General features: G+C 34.5%; 1 protein-coding gene across 4 annotated transcripts in view; it reads right to left on the bottom strand.

The window, feature by feature from the left end:
- LOC141544586 (ankyrin repeat domain-containing protein 26-like) overlaps window positions 1-23,633 on the bottom strand; it is a 133,945-nt gene that overhangs the window by 99,004 nt on the left and 11,308 nt on the right. For 3 of the 4 annotated variants that reach the window (XM_074270960.1, XM_074270958.1, XM_074270959.1), the window contains 3 exons: window positions 1,380-1,517; window positions 337-452; window positions 3-42 (listed from right to left, as the gene is read on the bottom strand). In XM_074270960.1, coding sequence (XP_074127061.1) covers window positions 3-42; window positions 337-452; window positions 1,380-1,517 — 294 coding nt within the window. The remainder of the gene's footprint in view (window positions 1-2; window positions 43-336; window positions 453-1,379; window positions 1,518-23,633) is intronic. The other variant, XM_074270961.1, reaches the window with a different exon arrangement.

The following is a 23,633-nucleotide window of genomic DNA, read 5'->3' as shown; positions in this document are numbered from 1 at the left end:
ACCTTTGTATAGAGGCTTCTGAAGAATTTTCTTCTGATATAACTAAAATACAACAAAAACTTAAATATTAAAACATGAAATTAATATGAAAAGCATAATTTTAGAGCATTTCTACAAAATTTTTTGAGCAATGACAATATGATTTAAACAGAACACAAACACTGTTTTTGTCATTTCAGGGTAGTAGGTGGGTAGGTAGATAATTAGGTAACCAAAAATAAATCAGTGCTATGCTTTTAAAATATAAAATGGAAATAGAAAAAATAGAGAACATATGAATTTTAAAATTGTTCTACATTATTTTTAATATTATTTATTTGGATCAATAAATTCTACCTTTTTTATCCATGGAAGGGGTACCCAAAACAAATCCGGTATTGGAAGCCTTCTCTAAATTGCTGGCTTGGAGAGGAGGGAGTATATATTGTTCAATTTGTTTGTGATAAATATGTCTAAAATAAAAGATAAAATATAATAAGTCTATAGAAATCAAGATAAAATTATATATGACAAGTGTATGTATATTTCAAATCAGATCACCAAATTTTTATTGTTTTAACAAAGTCTGAAGAACAAAATTAATCATTCACACTAGATGCAATAAACATCTTCAGAATCAGTATTATAGTCATTAATTAATCAGTATTAGGTCATTACATCTAATGTCTCTATTTTATCAATTAAATAACTCCATTCTATAAAGATTACTCTTGTCTAAGGTCACACAGAGGGTGAGAGGCATGATCTCTCCCCAGATCTCCTGACTCCAAATTGAGGATCCATTTATGATCCTTTTTAGTTAGCACTCATGTGAAGGCATCCAAGACATAACGTGATTTTACCTAAAACTAACTTTAGGTCTCGTACAATTAAGAGAGGTAAGCAAGAAATTAAAATAGAAACAAACACAAACAAACAAAAAACCCTACAGTTTCTATAAATGTGCATTATTATTAAATGATATAACTTTTGTGAAGATGTATATAAAACATTGGACATCCTTAAAAAACTACAAAAATGGCAGCTATTTTCATTATTACCTCTGAAAATTCTAATCTGATACTGTGACTCTACCTTGTATCCTTTCTCTTACTTATTCCCTCCTGAACTTTGATAACTTAAATTTGCCATTTGATCAATTTCTTCTTAGTACCCTTAAATATGAAACAGGTAGAGGTCTGTCTGCTAGAGGCTGCCCGTTTTCCTGGGGCTATGCTGAAGCATGCGGCAGTTCTCAAGAACTGGAGTTCGCCAGGGTATTTTCCAGACAATTATTATAATATGCAACTATGAAAGCCAGATTCACTCTCAATTTTATGGAGGAAAAATTCTTTTAGATGCAGTTATATAAAGACAATTAGAATTATGTTAGCTCTTACTGAGGATAATTATAGATCCTAGCATATGTCTCAGCTGTCCGTCCCAATTGATCTTTGATAGTGAGATCAGCATTATGTTGAAGAAGAACACTGACCATTTCTGTGAATTCCGAACTGAGGGCAAGCATAAGGGTTGTTCTAAAATAACAAAGAAACAATTTGCCTTTAAAAATTCAATAATACCATTTAACCATTTTTGGATATGCTTCAATAGAAAGATTTCATATTCTTCAGTAATAATACACATGTGGAACATAAACACATAGTGATAGGAGTACTTTGATTGTTCAAGCACAACATTATGAGTAGCACTGAAAACTAGAAAAAAAGAGCTTTTTTGGTCCCCTTTCAATTTTAGTAGAGATTGTCAAATTTAAGGGTACATAATAGAAAAAAAGCTATGTCAACATTTCTAGTGTGAAACACTTAAGGATTTTCAGGCGGTTTATTGGCCTTAGAAGTAAAGTGGAGGCTCTTTGAAAATGATTAGAAATAATCTCCAAAGTTCCAACACATTGTAGAGATGTCTATTGGTTGTGTAAAGTGAAACCATCACAAGCTATTTTGTGTCTTAACAAACTTTCTGAAAGTCTCTGAACATGACCACTACATAGAATTCCCAATCCCTCTATTTTTGTCTGCCTGCATTTTGGATTTCCTTCACAGGCTAATTGTACTCTATTTCAAAGTCCGATTTTTTTTTTTGTACAGCAAAACAACTGTTTAGACATGTATACATATATTGAGTTTAATTTATACTCTAATATATTTAACATATATTGGTCAACCTGCCATCTTGAGCGGGGGCAGAAGGAGGGGAAAAATGAGAACAAAAGGTTTGGCAATTGTCATGTTGTAAAATAACCCATGTATATATCTTATAAATAAAAAACTATTTAAAAAAACTATCAGATGGTAAATAACATTTTCCTATGATTTTCAGATTTGGAAAATTAAAGAAGAGAGAATTGTGTATTGAATTTGCAAAGGCATTAATTGTATTTTTAGAAGTTTAAAGGGCATGTTTTATTGATTTTCTCCTTTATAATATGGAATAAGGTTTAATTATTGTTAGTCTAAAGGTTAAATGCTTCATTGCCAATAAATAAAATATTTTTTAAAAAAGATATTTATTTTGAACCATTTAGTTTTTTATCCCATAGAAATGTTAACTCTCTTTAAACCTATATTCTCTGATTCTAACTCTCTAATATCACACCTAATAGAGCACCAAAGGGAATTAAGAAGTCTATTTGTGTGGGAATTAAAGAATGATTTGAGATATTGAAATAATGGAATCATAAACTGGTTATCAGTAGTTAATGTTATCATATATCTATAAAGATATATGATAACATTTTTCAACAAGTTAACATTCAGTCAAGATAATCAAGATAGCAGAGTAAACAGTAAATCACTTTTAACTCTCCCATATTCACCTCCACAAAACATGATACAATACAAATCCTATAACAGTAGAAACATCAGTCTGTGAGACCAAGAATAAAGGAAGATTGGCAGGAAAGGTCTCACTTGAATCAAAGGGAAGTGCAGTCCAGAACAGGAAGCATCCCAGCAAACCAGGAGTGAGCCCCACCTCAGCAAACCAGCAGTAGATCTTTAGAGTACCAGCTCACTGATCCAACATCTGGGTTCACCATATACTTTGGCACAGTCAGGGTAACAGGCAAATTACAGCTATGAGAACTGCCACATGCTTCAGCATAGCCCCAGGCAAATTGGCAACCTCCAGAAGCCAGACCTCCATGTGCTTCAATGTAGCCCTGGGCAAGCAGGTAGACCCAAACCTATAGGTACCTAAGCAAACAGGCAGCCACCAGTGGTCCCTGGAAAAATGCAGAAACACTTCAACAGCCTCAGCAGATGGCAGATGCAAACACTAGGACACTGGCTCAGTACCCAGATCCCTAAAGCCTCCAACAGTATCCAGCCACCCTACCCCATCCTACAGAAAAAGGGGAAGTGGTTTCAAGCACAGAAAGGACTCCTAGGTGAGCTCAGAAGGGAACTCAGGAAAAGTAGAAGAAAAAAATCAGGAAAAAAAAATTAACTTTTCTTTGGGGTTTTGCCTATGCATGTTTTGACTTTGCTATCCTTTTCTGAGTTTATATCTTGATCTTTTCCCCACAATAACTTTCTATGCTCAGATTCTTTTTGTGATCTTTTTTGCTCATCTTTTGGCACTGCTGCAATTCTCATAGCATACTTGGTACTGGCTGAGGCTATAAGTGGTGGTGTCTGGTGTGTACTCAGGTCCCTGAAGGGCTTCTGCATCCTCAGTCCCATACACCAAAAGATGTGGTGATCCAGTCACTGGCAGCTGCCTGTTGTTTAGGCACTTGAAGATCTGGGATCTACTTTACCTGGGGGCTGCCCTGAAAGGAGGAGTGGCCTCTGGAGACTGCCTGTTTATCTGGGGCTACACTGTAACACTTCTCAAAGCTACAGTCTCTCTGTTCCCCTGACCATACTGAGGTATTTGGGGGGTCCTAGTGTTGCCATTTGCCCATACCACCATACAGGTGCTCAGGTTCTACCTATGGCTGCTGAGCTAGGGCTTGCTACTGCCTTATTTGCTGCCTTGGACTGTCCTCTCTTTTTCTCTCACATATTTCCTGCTGATCTGCCAAGTTTCTTGGACTCACAGATTGCTTCTTCCCATCTTTTTGATGATTATACTGTACCCAGATTGGTTTCGGAGGCAAATATGGGAGAGTTACAATGATTTCCTGCTTATTCCTCTAGCTGGACTCCCAGAGTCATTCAAGATTATTAAACGTAGTCTTTTCAGATCCCAATGCAGTAAGATTAAATTCAACAAAGGGCAGTAGAAACAGAGATTAAAAATTTATTGAAAACTAAATAATCAAATCCTAAATTATAAGTGGGTCAAAGAACAAATCCTCCGAATCAATGCTAGATCAAGCTTCTGAATGGAATCTGGAGCAACAGAACCCACAAACATTCAGAGTGTAATAATTTTCCAATTTAAGATATCTTGGAAGGTCTTCAGCAAAGATCTGGCTCAATTGGGCAGGGGGTAAATGACCCAGTGTTGGCTACTCTTTTCTTGTTCAAAAGGCCAGTTTATCAGCAAACCATATGTGAAACCTTCAACACAACTACAATAAATAAATAAATAAACAGACAAACAAAGAAATGACAAATGGGACTTAGCCAGGCTCACTCAGCCCAATGATTTTTTTTTCAGCCCAATATTTAAATCTGCAGTATCACTGGCCCCAGCAGAATCAGTGAGAGGCCCTTGTTCCCTTGCAAAAAAGAAGACTGGGACAATCCTCTCTGTTCTGTACTTTTAAAAAGGAGCAAAAAGTAACAAGATGTCTGACCATAGAAAGCTACTATAGAAATAGGGAAAATCAGAATACATAACCAGGAGAGGCAACATGCCTTCAGGTAAAGCTCAAAGGGGTATGTGAACTGATCTCAAGAACTCAATATCAAAAAGCTTTTTATCAAGAGTTGGAAATGAATCTTAAAGGAAAAATGGAAGAAAAATAGGGAAAATAAGTGAGAGCTATGCAGGAGAAAAGCTATGTAAGAGAAAAGTTGGGAAAAGGCAACAGGCTGGAAAAGAAAGCACAGAAAATGACTGAAGAAAACAAATCCTTAAAAAATGAAATTGGAAAAATGGAAAAATATATGGAATAAAACAATTTCTTAAAAAATAAAATTGGCAAAATGGAAAACGAAAATAATTCTTAAAAACAAACAAACCAAAAAACTGTTGAAATGGGAAAAAAATCCACTGGACAAAAATCCCTTTTCAAAGTACAACTGGTCAAATATAAAAGGAATGCTAACTGAAGAAAATAAGTCAATAAAAATTAGAATTGGTCAAACAGAAGTGAATGACTCATTGAGATATCAGGAATCAGTCAAATAAAAGCAAAAATAAAAAGAATAAAATAAAGAAAAATAGAAGAAAAATTAAAATGCCTCATTTGAAAAAAGTTCCAGCAAAGTCAATCTAAAAATTATTGGACTACCTGAAAGACATGATAAAAAAAAAAGAGTCTGGATAACCTTTCAAAAAAATCATTGAGGAAAACTGCTCTTATATCCTAGAACCAGAGGGTAAAATGACTCATTGAAAGAATCGATGGGTCACTTCCTGAAAGAGACCCCCAATATAAAAACTGAAAGGAATATTGTAGCTAATTTCTAGAATTAAACTAATTTCTAAAGTTATCAGATCAAAGAGAAAATATTATAACCAGTCAGAATTAAACAATTCAATTATACTGAAGCCATAGTCAGGTTAATACAAGATTTAGCAGCCAATCACTTCTTGGAAGAGATCCCAAAATGAAAACTCATAGGAATATTAAAGTAAAATTCTGCAACTCTCAAATCAAGGAGAAAATATTGCAAACCTGCAGGAAGAAACAATTCGGTTAGAGTGTAGCCACAGTCAGGATAATCCAAGATTTAGCAGCTTCTACATTAAAAGGCTAGAGTGTTTGGAATGTTATTCTAGAGAGCAATGGAGCTGGGTAGGATTGCAACCACAAATCACCAATCCAGCAAAAGTGAGTATAATCCTTCAGGGGAAAAGGTCATCATACAATGAAATAGAGGATTATCAAACATTTGTAATGAAAAGACCAGAGCTGAATAGAAAATTTGATTTTCAAATACAGGCTTTTTGCAAACATAAGGAGGTGAGGACTTCCGGCCAAGAAGGCAGCACAGAGGCAGACAGCTGCTTGAGCTCTGCGTTTTCTCTCAGAACTTACTTCATGACAAGCCTAAGAATTAATTATTGACTGGAAAAGAAACTCACAAGTAATCACCAACAGAAGACATCCTTGAAATTCGCCAGAAAAGGTCTGTGATTGCTCTGGGGAAGGGACAAACAAGCTAGGTGCAGACTGAGGGCAAGCAGTGAGAGCCAGCCAGGCAGCTCACACAGCTCAGACCAGAGGGAGGATGGGTACGATCTCTCCCGTTTCTGAGAAAAAGACTTTTACCCCAGTGTGAATGTTCCATCTTGGCAGCAAGCCAGGAGCAGCAGAGAAGTTGTAAACACCGGAGGTAAAGAATAAAACCCCCATAAACCTAGCTTCTCTAAACCCGGCCACCCCCAAACCCCACCCAGAGTGACTCAGCGCCTTCTTAGAGCCTCAGAGCCCAGATGCAGCACAGCCATCACTGTCCATCTAGTGCCTCGCTGCTGACTCCCGCAGTCTGTAACTACTATTAGGCTTCAGGTGAAGCCAATAAAGCAAGGGTAGCCATCCTCATCTCAGAGCAAGCAAAAACAAAAATTGATCTAATTAAAAGAGATAAGGAAGGGCATTATATCCTGCTAAAGAGTAGTATAGATAATGAAGCAGTATCAGTATTAAACATATGCTCACCAAATGGTGCAACATCTAAATTCTTAAAAGAGAAATTAAGAGAGCTGCAAGGAGAAATAGACAACTATAATAGTGGGAGATTTCAACCTTGCACTCTCAGAATTAGATAAATCAAACAACAAAATGAATAAGAAAGAAGTCAAAGAGGTAAATAGAATACTAGAAAAGTTTGATATGATAGATCTTTGGCAAAAGCTAAATGGAGACAGAAAGGAGTACACTTTCTTCTCAGCAGTTCATGGAACCTATATAAAAATTGATCATATACTAGGACATAAAAACCTCAAAATCAAATGAGTAAGAAATAGTAAATGCATCCTCTTCAGACCACAATGCAATTAAAATTACATTTAATAAAAAGCCAGGGGAAAATAGACCAAAAAATAATTGGAAACTAATAATCTTATACTAAAGACCGATTGGGTAAAACAGCAGATCATAGACATAATTAATAACTTCACCCAAGAAAATGACAATAATGAGACATCATAACAAAATGTGTGGGATACAGCCAAAGCAGTAAAAAGGTGAAGTTTTATATCTCTAGAGGCCTACTTGCATAAAATAGAAAAATAGAAGGTCAATGAATTGAGTTTACAACTAAAAATGCTAGAAAAGGAACAAATTTAAAAACCCCAGACAAACACGAAACTTGAAATTCTAAAAATAGAAAGTGAGATTAATGAAATTGAAAGTAAAAAAAAAAAAAAAAAAAAAAACAAAAAACAAAAAAAAACACTATTGAATTAATTAATATAAGAGTTGTTTCTATGAAAAAAACCAACAAAATAGACAAACACTTAGTGAATATGATTTAAAAAAGGAAAGAGGAAAAGCAAATTGTAAGTCTTAAAAATGAAAAGGGAGGGGAAGCAGAGCCAAGATGCCAGAGAAGATACACGTGATTTTGTGACCTCCCTTTTTCCCTCAATACCAGTTAGTTAAATCAGCCTCAAAAATAACGCTGGACTGATAGAAACCACAAGGACTGGAAGCACGACTTACCAGCTGAAGAGAATCTGGAGTTTCAATAGAAAAGGTCAGTTCCCAGGGGAGGAAGAAAAAAGGCCAGCACAGACAGGGTGAGGTACTAGCTCACTGCACCGATTTGGGCTCAGGAGAACTCAGGGATCAGAGAAGCCACTGAGTTAGAAGAATCTGGCACAGCCTGTTAGCTCTTCTCTGCTTATAAAACAGCAGCTCAGAAGAGAAATCAAGGCACTTTAAAATATAAAGCCAGATACTAGAACCACCCCAATCCAGAAGTGACTCAACAGATCTCAGCACTGCAGGTGTGGCTAACTTGGCTTGGGCTGTCCGGGGCTTCACCTGGGAGTAGTTAAGAGCTTTAAAAGCAGGGACAAACCACAAGGCAACATCTAATTCACATAGTGCCTGGCTCACCTGGAGGCTGTGGAAGTCAGCCACTGAAGTCCCAGAGAAGAGGAACCTTTGAAATAGGTACTGGAGTTTCTGGGCAGACAACTTCCAGTTTGAGCGCAGGGGCTTTTTCACATCAGCTGCTGACATCCACACCCCAGGGGACGCATTGGCTGGGCTTTGTGTCACCTTTACTGTTCAGTCTTAAACCTCAGGGAAGTCTCTGGGACACACAGCAGGGGGTCCTTCACTGGGAAACCCTCATAGTGCAGAAACAGCAGTACTAATCTCCTGAGGCGCTTCCAGGGAGGGGGAGGGAAACTCTGTCCCAGAGCTCTCAGGAGCCTGGCATCCATCCAGTCTGGGAGGAAGCTGGTAAAGAAATAAATAAATAAATTCTTACCCAAAGGACAGACCCCAAAAGATTTTTTAGATATGAGTAAAAAGCAAAAAAGAAGTATTGATTCCTTCTACACAGAGAAAGAGTGGGTATCCAACCCCAAGGAAGTTAAGAGAAGAGAGTCTGCAGATAACAGCCTAAAGGGGAATGATACCTGCCCCCATCACATAACTCTCTCCTAAAAGAGAAAATTAAAATTTTAAGAGAGTTTGAAGAAAAATGGGGAAAGGAAAGAGAAGTTATGATAAAGAATAACAACGTTCTGAAATTTGAGTTGGAAAAAATAAAGGATTCACAGGAGATTCAGGGAAACAAAATTTGTGAATTAGAAAAGGTTAAAAAATCACAGGAAGGTAGGATTTCTGAATTGGAAAAGATAAAAAATTCTCAAGAAAGGATTTCTGAATTGGAAAAGATAAAAAAGTCTCAAGAAAATAGGATTTCTGAATTGGAAAAAGAAAATAATTCTATAAAAAAATTATGGAAATGGAAAAAAAAATTCAATAGAGCAAAATAATTCATTTAAAAACTAAATTTGGCATCTACGAAAAGAACTAAAAACTGTGAATGAAGAAAATAACTCCTTAAAAATCAGGATGGAACAAATAGACATGAATGATTCATTGAGAACCCAAGAATCAGTCAAACAAAACAAAACAAAACAAAAAAAATTAAAAGCTGGAGAATAACATCAAATACTTACTGGGAAAATCTATAGAAATGGAAAATACATCTAGGAGAGATAATCTGAGGATCATTGGACTTCCCAAAAACTATGACCAAAAAGAGAGCCTAGATTCTATTTTACAAGAAAGCATCAAAGAGAACTGTCCAGAGATAATAGAAACAGAAGGGAAAATAGGCATGGAAAGAATTCATCAAACACCTTCTGAAAAAGACCCTTAAAAAAAAATTCCACAGAATATTGTGGCTAAGCCGCAGAATTAGCACACAAAGGAAAGACTATTGCAAGCATCTAGAAAAAATCAATTCATATATCAAGGGGCCACAATAAGGGTCACTCAAGATCTGGCTGCCTCCACATTAAAAGATCGAAGGGCCTGGAACCTGATATTCAGAAAGTCAAAAGATCAAGGATTGCAACCAAGAATAAACTACCCAGCTAAGTTTAGCATTTTCTTCCATGGAAGAAGATGGTCATTCAAGCAAATAGAGGAATTCCATATGTTTCTAAGAAAAAAAAACAGACAAACAAAAAATTTGATCTACATCCACAAGACTGAAGAGAAACAGGAAAAGGTACACAGAACCCTTGAGAACTGTATCTCTGTTGTGGATATATAGAAAGTCCACATAGATAATTTGATTTTACTGATGTTAAAAAAAGGGGGGAGTAGTAACGGGAAGGGGGTAGTATAAGAAAAAGGGGAAGGAGTGATAAAAAGTAGGAAACTACATCCCAGGAAGAGGCATAGAAAATATACCATATCTGAGGGAATTTAGAGAGGGGGAGGAACATTGCATGAATATTACTCTCATCAGAAGAGTCTCAAAGAGTAAATAATTGACATATTTGTTTTTCAGAGAATTCTCTCTCACCTCATTAAAAGGGGGGAGAGGAAAAGGGAAAAGGAAAAGGGGAATAAGGGAAAGGACTTGGAAGGAGGGGAAGGGATACAAAAAAAAAGGGAGGGCTGCGTGGCACAAGTGGGGTCTACAAATTAAATATAAGGGAAGGGGTTCAGGGGGGTCAAGGGAAAAAGCATAATCTGGAGATAATATGATGGCAGGAAATACAGAATTAGTCATTTTAACTATAAATGTGAATGGGATGAACGCTCCCATCAAACTGAGATGGATAGCAGACTGGATCAAAAGTCAGAACCCTACAATATGTTGTTTACAGGAAACACACTTAAAGTAGGCAGATACATGCAGAGTAAAGGTAAAAAGTTGGAGCAGAATCTATTATGCTTCAGGTAAAGCCAAAAAAGCAGGGGTAGCCATCCTTATCTCAGATCAAGCAAAAGCAGAAATTGATCTAATTAAAAGCGATAAGGATGGAAACTATATCCTGCTAAAAGGTAGCTTAAACATTGAAGCCATATCAATACTAAACATATATGCACAAAGTGGTATAGCATCTAAATTTCTAAAGGAAAAGTTAAGAGAATTGCAAGAATAAATGGACAGTAAAACTATAATAATGGGACATCTAAACCTCGCACTCCCAGATTTAGACAAATCACTCACAGATGTAGACAAATCAAACCACAAAACAAATAAGAAAGATATTTAAAAAGTAAATAGAACATTAGAAAAACTAGGTATGATAGACCTTTGGAGAAAACTGAATGGCGATAGAAAGGAATATACTTTCTTCTCAGCAGTTCATGGATCCTATACAAAAATTGACCATATATTCGGACATAAAGATCTCAAAATTAAATGTAGGAAGGCAGAAATAATAAATGCCTTCTTCTCAGATTACAATGCAATAAAAGCTACATTCAGTAAGAAGTTAGGGGTAAAAAGACCAAAAAGTAATTGGAAATTGAATAATTTCATCTTATAGAATGACTGGGTAAAACAGCAAATTATAGAAACAATTAATAATTTCACATAAGATAATGACAATGATGAGACATCATACCAAAATCTGTGGGATGCAGCTAAAGCGGTAATAAGGGGGAATTTTATATCTTTAGAGGCTTATTTGAAAGAGAAAGAGAAAGATTTGAAAGAGAAGATTAACAAATTGGGCCTGAAACTTAAAAACCTAGAAAAAGACCAAATTAAACCCCCCCAACCAAAAATCAAACTTGAAATACAAAAATTAAAAGGAGAAATCAATAATATTGAAAGTAAAAAAAAAAAAAAACAAACAAACTATTGACTTAATAAATAAAACCAAGAGTTGGTTTTATGAAAAAGCCAATAAAATAGATAAAACTTTGGTAAATCTGATCAGAAAAAGGAAAGAGGAAAATCAAACTGTTAGTCTTACAAATGAAAAGGGGGATCTTTCCACCAATGAAGAGGAAATTAGAGAAATAATAAGGAATTACTTTGCCCAACTTTATGCCAATAAATTTGATAACTTAAGTGAAAAGGATGACTTCCTCCTAAAATATATGCTTCCTAGATTAACAGAGGAGGAGGTAAATTGCTTAAATAGTCCCATTTCAGAAAAAAGAAATAGAACAAGCTATTAATCAACTCCCCAGGAAAAAATCCCCAGACCAGATGGATTTACATGTGAGTTCTACCAAACATTTAAAGAACAATTAGCCCCAATGATTTATAAACTATTTGAAAAAATAGGGGATGAAGGAGTCCTACCAAACTCCTTTTATGACACAGACATGGTACTGATACCTAAACCAGATCGATCGAAAACTGAGAAAGAAAACTACAGACCAATATACATTGATGCTAAAATCTTAAAGAAGATATTAGCAAAAAGACTTCAGAAAATCATCCCCAGGATAATACACTATGATCAAGTAGGATTTATAAGAGGAATGCAGGGCTGGCTTAATATTAGGAAAACTATTAGTATAATTTACCATATTAATAATCAAATTAATAAAAACCACATGATCATCTCAATAGATGCAGAAAAATCATTTGATAAAATCCAACATCCATTCCTACTAAAAATGCTTGAGAGTATAGGAATAAATGGACTATTCCTTAGAATAATCAGGAGCATATATTTAAGACCGTCAGTAAACACAATATGCAATGGAGTCAAACTGGAACCATTCCCAGTAAGATCAGGAGTGAAACAAGGTTGCCCACTATCACCATTACTATTCAATATAATACTAGAAATGCTAGCCTCGGCAATAAGAGCCGAGAAAGAGATTCAAGGAATTAGAGTAGGAAATGAGGAAATCAAACTATCACTCTTTGCAGATGACATGATGGTATACTTAGAGAACCCCAAAGACTCTGCTAAAAAGCTACTAGAAATAATTCAAAATTTCAGCAAAGTGGGAGGATACAAAATAAATCCACATAAATCCTCAGCATTTTTATATATCACCAACAAAATGCAACAGCAAGAGATACAAAGAGGAATTCCATTCCAAACAAATGTTAAGAGTATAAAATATTTGGGAATATATCTACCAAAGAAAAGTCAGGAATTATATGAGCAAAATTACGAAACACTTGCCACAAAAATAAAGTCATATTTAAATAATTGGAAAGATATTCAGTGCTCTTGGATAGGAAGATGACAATACTCCCCAAACTAATCTATTTATTTAGTGCTATACCAATCAGACTCCCAAGAAACTATTTTAATGACCTAGAAAAAATAACAACAAAATTCATATGGGAGAATAAAAAGTCGAGAATTGCAATTGAAGTAATGAAAAAAAAGTCAGATGAAGGTGGTCAAAGTGTAAGTGATCTAAAGCTACATTATATAACAGCAGTTACCAAAACCATTTGGTATTGGCTAAGAAATAGACCGGTAGATCAGTGGAACAGATTAGATACAAAGGACAAAAAAGGGTACATCTATAGCAATCTAGTCTTTGACAAACCCAAAGATACCAACATTAGGGATAAAAATTCATTATTTGGAAAAAACTGTTGGGAAAACTGGAAATTAGTATGGCAGAAATTAGATATGGATCCACACTTAACACCAAATACCAAGATAATATCAAAATGGGTCCATGACTTAGACATAAATAATGAGATCATACATAGATTAGAGGAACAGAGGATAGTCTACCTCTCAGACTTGTGGAGGAGGAAGGAATTGATGACCAGAGGAGAACTAGAGATCATTATTGATCACAAAATTGAAGATTTTGTTTACATCAAACTAAAAAGTTTCTGTACAAACAATACTAATGCAAACACGATTAGAAGGGAAGTAACAAATTGGGAAAATATTTTTAAAGTTAAAGGTTCTGATAAAGGTCTCATTTCCAATATATATAGAGAACTGACTCTAATTTATAAGAAATAATGCCATTCTCCAATTGATAAATGGTCAAAGATATGAACAGACAATTCTCAGATGATGAAATTGAAATTATATCCACTCATATGAAAGAGGGTTCCAAATCACTACTGATCAGAAAAATGCAAATTAAGACAACTCTCAGTTACCACTACACACCTGTCCGATTGGCTAAGATGACAGGAACAAATAATGATGAATGTTGGAGGGGATGTGGGAAAACTGGGACACTGATGCATTGTTGGTGGAGTTATGAAAGAATCCAACCATTCTGGAGTACAATCTGGAATTATGCCCAAAAAATTATCAAACTTTGCATACCCTTTCATCCAGCATTGCTGCTATTGGGCTTATATCCCAAAGAAATACTGAGGAAGGGAAAGGAACCTTTATGTGCCAAAATGTTTGTGGCAGCTCCTTTCATAGTGGCTAGAAACTGGAAGATAAATGGATGTCCATCAATTGGAGAATGGTTGGGTAAATTATAGTATATGAAGGTTATGGAATATTATTGCTCTGTAAAAAAAATGACCAGCAGGAGGAATACAGAGAGGCTTGGAGAGACTTACATGAATGATGCTGAGTGAAATGAATAGAACCCGAAGATCGCTGTATGTTGTATGAAGATGTATTCTGATGGAAGTGGATATCTTCAACATAAAGAAGATCCAACTCACTTCCAGTTGATCAATGATGGACAGAAACAACTACACCCAGAGAAGGAACACTGGGAATTGAATGTAAACTGTTAGCACTACTGTCTATCTACCCAGGTTACTTATACCTTCAGAATCTAATACTTAATATGCAACAAGAAAATGGTATTTACACACATATGTTGTATCTAGGTTATACTGTAACATATGTAAAATATTTGAGACTGCCTGTCATCAAGGGGAGGGAGTAGACAGAGGGAGGGGATAATTTGGAAAAATGAATACAAGGGATAATGTTTAAAAAAATACTTATGCATATATACTGTCAAAAAACTATAAATAAATAAAATTTAAAAAAAATGAAAAGGGAGAACTCACCACTAATGAAGAGGAAATTAGAACAATAGGTAGGAGCTACTTTGCTCAACTTTATGCCAATAAATTCGATAACATAAATGAAATGGAAGAATACCTTCACAAATATAGCTTGCCCAGATTAAGAGAGGAAGAAGTAAATAGTCTAAATAGTCCCATTTCAGAAAAAGAAACAGAACAAGCTATTAACCAACTCCCTAAGTAAAAGTTCCCAGGACCACATGGATTTACATGTGAATTCTACCAAGCAATTAAAGAACAACGAACTCCAATGCTATATAAACTATTTGAAAAAATAAGGATTGAAGGAGTCCTACCAAATTCCTTTTATGACACAGACAAGGTAATGATACCTGAACCAAGTAGGCTGAAAACAGAGAAAGAAAATTATAGGCCAATCTCCCTAATGAATATTGATGATAAAATCTTAAATAAAATATTAGCAAAAAGACTACAGAAAATCGTCCCCAGGATAATACACTATGACCAAGTGGGATTTATACCAGGAATATAAGGTTGGTTCAATATTAGGAAAATTATTAGCATAATTGACCATATCAATAACCAAAATAACAAAAATATGATCATCTCAATAGATGCAGAAAAAGCATTTGATAAAATCCAACATCCATTCCTCCTAAAAATACTGGAGAGTTTAGGAATAAATGGACCATTCCTTAAACTAGTAAGGAACATATATTTAAAACCGTCAGTAAACATTATATGTAATGGCGATAAGCTGGAACCTTTCCCAGTAAGATCAGGAGTGAAACAAGGTTGCCCACTATCACCATTACTATTCAATATAGAACTAGAAACTCTAGCTTCAGCAATAAGAGCCGAGAAAGACCTTCAAGGATTTAGAGTAGGTATTGAGGAAATCAAACTATCACTCTTTACAGATGACATGATGGTATACTTAGAGAACCCCAAAGATTCTGCTAAAAATCTATTAGAAATAATTCAGAACTTTAGCAAAATTGCAGGATACAAAATAAATCCACATAACTCCTCAGCATTTTTATACATTACCAATGCAATCCAACAACAATAGATACAAAGAGAAATTCCATTCAAAATAACGGTCGATAGTATAAAATATTTGGGAATATATCTACCAAAGGAAAGTCAGGAATTATATGAGCAAAATTACAAAACACTTGCCACAAAAATAAAATCAGATTTAAATAATTGGAAAGACATTAAGTGCTCTTGGATAGACCAAGCGAATATAATCAAGATGACAATACTCCCTACACTAATCTATTTATTTAGTGCTATACTAATCAGACTCCCAAGAAACTATTTTAATCACCTAGAAAAAATAACAACAAAATTCATATGGAAGAACAAAAGGTCGAGAACTTCAAGGGAAGTAATGAAAAAAAAAAATCAAATGATGATGGCCTAGTTGTACCTGATCTAAAACTAATATTATAAAGCAGCACCCACCAAAATCATTTGGTATTGGCTAAGAAATAAACTAGTTGATCAGTGAATTAGGTTAGGTTCACGGGGCAAGATAGTGAATAAAAATAGCAATCTCGTGTTTGACAAACCCAAAGATCCCAACTTTTGGGACAAGAATTCATTATTTGACAAAAACTGTTGGGAAAACTGGAAATTAGTATGGCAGAAACAAGTCATGAACCCACATTTAAAGGCCACATACTAAGATAAGATCAAAATGGGTCCATGATTTAGGCATAAAGAATGAGATCATAAATAAATTAGAGGAACATAGGATAGTTTACCTCTCAGACTCGTGGAGGAGGAAGGAATTTGTGAGCAAAGGAGAACTAGTGATCATTATTGATCACAAAATAGAAAATTTTGATTACATCAAATTAAAAAGCTTTTGTACAAACAAAAGCTTATGCAAACAAGATTAGAAGCAAAGTAACATATTGGGAAAACATTTTTACAGTTAAAGTACTGATAAAGGCCTCATCTCCAAAATATACAGAGAATTGACTCTTAATTTATAAGAAATCAAGCCATTCTCCAATTGATAAATGGTCAAAGGATATGAACAGACAATTTTCAGATGATGAAATTGAAACTATTCCCACTCATATGAAAGTGTTCCAAATCACTATTGATCAGAGAAATGCAAATTAAGACAACTCTCAGATACCACTACACACCTGTCCGATTGGCTAAGATGACAGGAATAAATAATGATGAGTGTTGAAGGGGATGTGGGAAAACTGGGTCACTGATGCATTGTTGGTGGAGTTGTGAAAGAATCCAACCATTCTGGAGTACAATCTGGAATTATGCCCAAAAAGTTATCAAACTGTGCAGACCCTTTGATCCAGCATTGCTGCTATTGGGCTTATATCCCAAAGAAATACTGAGGAGGGGAATGGAACCTTTATGTGCCAAAATGTTTGTGGCAGCCCTTTTTGTAGTAGCTAGAAATGGGGAAATGAATGGATGCCTATCAATTGGAGAATAGTGGGGTAAATTATGGTATATGAATGTTATAGACTATTATTGTTCTGTAAGAAATGACCAACAGGATCAATATAGAGAGGCTTGAAGAGAATTACATCAACTGATGCTGTGCAAAATGAGCAGAACTAGGAGATCATTACACAGTTCAACAAGGATACTGTATGAGGATGTATTCTAATGGAAGTGGATATCTTCAACATAGACAAGAGATAATATCATTCCAATTGATCAATGATGGACAGAATCAGCTACACCCAGGAAAGGAACACTGGGAAATGAGTGTAAACTGTTAGCATTTTTTGTTTTTCTCTCCGTTATTTTTACCTTCCCAATCCAATTCTTCCTTTGCAACAACAACAACAACAACAAAAATTGGTTCTGCACATATATATTTTTTACCTAGGATATACTATAACATATTAAATATGGATGGGAATGCCTGCCATCTAGGGGAGGGGGTGGAGGGAAGGAGGAGAAAAATTTGGAACAGAAGGGAGTACAAGGGATAATGTTGTAAAAAGTTACCTATGCATATGTACTGTCTAAAAATGTTTTAATTATAAAATTAATTTTTTAAAATGAGAAAAAATAAACATAAGGAGGTAACAAGGAAAATGATATCATAAGGCCTATCTGCTTACATTCCTAGAACGTTCTCATTATTAAGAAGGTAAGAGGAGTATATGTAAACAAAGGACACAAGTTTAAGTTGAATACAAAGGGATAAAATTTAAAAAAAATAATGAAATTGGGGCAGCCAGGTGGCACAGTGGATAGAGCATCAGCCCTGAAGTCAGGAGAACCTGATTTCAAATGTGGTCTCAGACACTTAACACTTCCTAGCTGTGTGACCCTGTGTAATGTTCTGTTGTCTCCAGAGACTGCTGATTGCTATCTGGGGAGGAGATCTGCTGTCTCAACTCAATCTCTCAGCTGCCAACTCTGACCTAGAGTAGAGACTCTTCTTTCCTCCAGAGAGCCACCCCAGATCTAGCCCAGACAAGACTCTCAATCTCTTGAGTGATGCCTTCTTTTATCCTCCAAGAGAATGGGCATGGGATAATGCAAGGGCTTCTGGGAAAAATACTTCAACCAATGAACTTGCTCCTCCTAAGCATGCAAGCTCCTCCCCAGGAGTTCAAAGGGGTAAAACTCCCCCCAAAGGCCAGAACTAGAGAATTGTTAAATACCGATTTAGCACCTACTAAGAACCTAATATCTCATTATCTCATTAGCACTTAGTAAGAACCTAACCACCCTGGGCAAGTCACTTAATCCAGATTGCCTCAAAAAATAATAATAATAATAATGAAGTTGGGGCTAGGTGGCACTGTGCATAGAGCACCAGCCCTGAAGTCAGGAGGACCTGAATTCAAATCTGGTCTCAGACACTTAACACTTCCTGGCTGTGTGACCCTGGGCAAGTCAACACTTAATTCCAATTGCCTCAACAGCAAAAAAAAAAAAAAAAAAAAAAAAGTAAAGAAAGGAAAAAAAAAAAAAAGAAAGAAATTTAGTGGTGAGAGGGATCTACTGGGTAAAAGGGAAAAGAAGTAGAATTGTGAAAATTATCTATCAAAAAAAAAGAGTCAAGGAAAAAAAAAAACTTATAGTGAAGGTTGTAGAGGACTGGAACTCTGGAGAAGTATACTTGAAATAAGCTGTCAACTCAGAGGAAAAGATGAGATGATGGTTCTCCAGTTCACATATATACATAGTATGGTGATGTAATGATTCTCTAAGTTGACACACAATTAGTATCCTGTAATGATCTAATTACAATAAGGCATATAAGGGCTAAGGAGGACTGAAAGACAGACAGTCTTTGACCAGCCTACTGATGGCTTTCTTGCCTTTTGCACTAAGGTCAAGACTGGGCTAGAATAAAGAAATCTAGTCTCTATTCTTGACCATTCTAGTGGTGTCTATCCTGCTGAGACCAAGACCCTTCTGGAGGACCTCCAGAAAGCTAGCCTGCACATTACAAATGGGAAGAAGGGGACGAGACTATGAGAATGTGAATCTTAACTCTTTTAATAATAATAATATGTATTGAATAATATATAGTCAATAAGATATGTAGAAACATATCTTATTCTGCAGGGAAATAGGAGGGAAATGGGGGTGAAGTGAAAAGAAAAAGGCATATTGGGGGAGGTCCCAGAACCAAAACTCTTTTGAGGAGAGAGAGGGTGAAAGGAGGGAGAGAATAAATTGGGAGGGAGGAGGGGGAATTATAGTTAGCAATAGTAATTGCAAAAAGAATTTCAAAGCAAGTTTCTCTGATAAGTCATCATTTCTCAAACATGAAGAGAAATGAATTAAATTTATAAAAGTTAAATCATTCACCAATTGATAAATGATCAAAATATATGATCTGCAACTGAAGAGCTACAATTTCATGCATATCCTTCGACCTAACACTACCACTACTTGGCATGAATACCAAAAAAGTTTAGGAAAAAAAAGAAAGGAAAAATGTCCTTTACATATAAAATATATTCACAGCAACTCTCAGGGCAAAAAAGCTTGGGAAATTAGGAGATGCCTATCAATTGGATAATGGATCAATAAACTGAAGTGTGTGTTTACTTTGGAATATTATCGTTCTTTGGGAAATGTTGAGTAGAATGTTTTCAGAAAAAAAGAAAACAACAAAACAAAACTCAGAAAATCCTCCACAAACACAAGCAAAGTGAAATGGATTGGATACAAAGTAATAGCAGTGTTTTGCAATGACCAGATGTAAATGGCTTTGCTATTCTCCATAGTATAATCATCCACAACTACTCTGAAGGACTTATGAAGAAAGTACCCATCCTTACCCACAGAAGGAACTGATTGTGTCTGAACTCAGATTAAAACATTCTCTATTTCTCTGTTTTTTTTTTATTTAATTTTTCTTGAGTGTTTTTCCTTTCATTAGATTTGGACATCTATGTTTATTTTTCTAGAACTTGACTTTTATGGAAATGGTTTGCCTAGCTTCACAAGTGGTTTCTTAATTGTGGGAGGAAATAAGGGGAAAGTATCTAGAACTAAAAAATTGTAAAAACAAATGTAAAAAACCTTTTTGAACATAGTTGGTAAACATAATAATAAAATAAGACAGACAAAATAAAAATGATGAAATTATGAGGTGATAGATGAATGCACTAGGAGAAAAGGAAAGAGAACAGTGGAATGGTGTAATTATCTGCCATAAAAAGAGAGGCAATAAAAAGGTTCTATACTAGTGTGGAAAAGGAGAGGAGAGGGGAAGTAAATGAACCTCATTCTCATTAGAACTGGTTCAAAAAGAAAATAATGTACAATATACAGGTATAGAAATATCTTCTTTTAAAGGAAAATAGGACAGTAATGGAATATTGGAAGAAGAAGGAGTGATAAATGAAGAGAGCATATTGGGGTAGGGTTTGGTCAATAATAAAACATTTTTTTGTGGAGTGTTAGTGTGAAAGGAGAGAGAATAGAACAAGGGGGAATATGATTACAATGGTAATTATAAACAGAATTTTGGAGCAAGTTTCACTGATAACGCCTTATTTCTCAAACATAGAGGAAACTGAGTAATTTTTTTTTAAAAAATAATGAGTTATGGCCCAAATGATAAATGATCAGAAGATATGATCTATGCCCAAAGAGCTAGAAATTCAGGTATATCCTTTGACCTAATAATACCACTACTAACTTTAAATATGAAAAGAGATTTTTTAAAGTAAACACAACTATAAGTACAAAAATATTTGTAAAAGTTCTCTTCTCAGGGCAAAAAAAAAAAAAAAAATGGAAATCGAGGAGAAGCCCACCAATTGGGAAATGGCTGAATAATATGGCATATGATTGCCATGGGATATTATTCTTTGTTAAATGTTAAGCTCAGAAAAAAAATACTGGAAAGTCATCCATGAATTCAAGCAAAGTGACATATACTGTGTACTAATTAATAGCAATGGTTTGAGATGACCAACTTTGAATGACTTTGCTACTCTAAGCAATAAAATATTTTATGACTATTCTGAAGGACTGATTTAAGAAACTGTGTCTGAATACAGAATGAACCATACTTTCTCTTCCCTCTCCTTTTCAATCTTTTTCTCCTTCTTCCTCTCCATCTCTCTGCCTCCTTCCCTTCCTCTTCGCCTTCTTCATGCCTCCATCCTTCCCTGTCTTGTCTCTCTCCTTCCCTCTATTACTTCCTTTCTCTCTCTCCTTCCCTCTGTCCCTACCTATACTTCAAGCTTTCTTCTTCTTCTTTTTTTTTTTTTATGATGGGACATCTATGTTTTCTTTCTCAATGTGACTTCTATGGAAATGTTTTGCATAACTTCACTTGTGGTTTCTTAATCGGAGCTGTGGACAGGCACAAGAGAAAGAATATGGAACTCAAAACTTTTAAAAACAAATGTTAAAATACATTTTAAATTTAACTGGGAAATAATAAGAAACAAATAAAATTTTAGAAGAGATTATAGGAATTTATCACAAGAATAATACAAAATGACCAAATGATATTTATACCAGGAATACAAAGATGTCTTAATATCAGAAAATTTATCAGCATTGATTGACTATATTAATAAGCAAACTAACAGAAATCATATGATTATCTCAATAGACAAAATAAAACACCCATTCCTATTACAAACAACAACAGCAACAAGAGAGCATAGGAATAAATTGAGTTTTTCATAAAATGATAAATATCACCTATCTAAAGCCATCATCAAGCATTATATTCAATGGAGATAAGATAGAAACATTCCCAATAAAATTAGGGTTAAAACAAGGTTGCCCCTTATAACCACTGCTATTTAATATTGTACTAGAAATGTTAGCTTTATCAGCAAAAGAAAAAAAAAAGAAATTGAAGAATTTAAAGTAGGTAATGAGAAAACAAAACTATCCCTCTTTGCAGTGATATGGAATATTTAGAGAAACAACTAAAATACTAGAATGAATTAACAACTTTAGCAAAGTTGTAGGACATAAAAGAGAATGACAATAATGAGATAACATACCAAAATGTATGAGATGCAGCCAAAATAGTAGTTAGGGTAAAATCTGCTTCTCTAAATTCTTATTTCAGTGAAATAGAAAAAGAATAGATCAATGAACTGGGTATGAAACTCAAAACAAATACAAAACAAAACAAAACAAAACAAAAAAAAAAACCTAATAAGAGAATAAATTTTTAAAATCCTCAACTGAGTACCAAATTAGAATTCCTCACAACCAAATATGAGATTCAAAATATTTAAAGTAAACAAAAAAATTAAGAAAAGTATTAGACTAGTAAATAAATCTACTAGCTGTTTTAATGAAAAAATCAATGAAATAAGCCATTGGTTAATGTGTTTTTAAAAAATGGTGAAAACCATGTGTCCACTGTCAAAAGAAAATGAATGAAATTATCACCAATGAAGAAATAAAAACAATCATTAGGTTAAAATTGTCCAATTCTATGCCAATAAATCTCACCATATAAGGAAAAATCAATGAATATTTAGGAAAATATCAATTACCTAGATTAATAATAGATCGGGAAAATGGGATGCTTGCTTAAATAACTATATCTTAAAAAAAAGTAATTGAGAAAGTCATTAAGGAAAAAAAAAGTCCCTGTGCCAAATGGGTTCACTTGGGAATTCTAATCAACATTCAAAGAAAACTTAATTCTAATACTATATAAATTTTTTGGGAAAATAGGCAAAGAAAGAGTTCTACTATTCCTTTTCTGGCACCAATTTGACACCATACCTAAATCAGAAAGACCTAGACAGAGAAAGGAAATTATAGACTAATTTCCCAAAGGAATATCAATGGAAAAAAATTCTTACTCAACAGCAATGATTTTGCAGCAATGTATCACAAGGATTATAAACTATGGCCAGATCGACTTTAGACCAGAAATGCAAGACTGGATTAATATCAGGTAAACTGTCAATAGAGTTGTCTATATCAATAACAAAAGCAATAGAAACCATATGATTATCTCAAAAGATGCTTTAAAAAGCTTTTGATAAAATACAGCACCTATTCCTATAACAAGCACTAGAGAGTAAAAAGAAAAGCAACATTTTATATTCCTTAAAATGATAAGCAGTATTTATCTAACAATATCAGCAAGCATTATATGTAATGGAGATAATCTAGAAGACTTCCCAGTAAAATCAGGAGTGAAGCAAGGATGTCAATTGTCATGATTATTTTTTGACATAATACTAAAAATGTTAGCTATAGTAACAAAAGTAGAAAAAGAAATAGAATAAATTAAAATAGGCAATGAGAAACAAAATGATCACTCTTTCAGATGATATATAATGGTATACTGAAAGTATCCTAAATCAACTAAATATTGAACTATAATAATTAACAACTTTAGTAAAGTTGTAGTCCAACCCACATAAATCATTTCCATTTCTTTATATGACCAACAGGGCCCATAATCAAGAGGCAGGAAGAAAAACTCCATGCAAAATAGGTATAAACAAAATAAAATTCTTGGGAGTCTACTGCCAAAACAAACCCAGGAACTGTCTGAATACAATTATAAAATTCTTTTGACAAAAATAAGATATAAACAATAATATAAAAAATGATCATTTTACCTACATTAATTTATTTACT

Source organism: Sminthopsis crassicaudata, chromosome 5 (genome assembly GCF_048593235.1).
Source record: "Sminthopsis crassicaudata isolate SCR6 chromosome 5, ASM4859323v1, whole genome shotgun sequence".
NCBI classification, from domain to species: Eukaryota; Metazoa; Chordata; class Mammalia; order Dasyuromorphia; family Dasyuridae; genus Sminthopsis; species Sminthopsis crassicaudata.
This window is presented reverse-complemented; position numbering and strand designations above follow the sequence as displayed.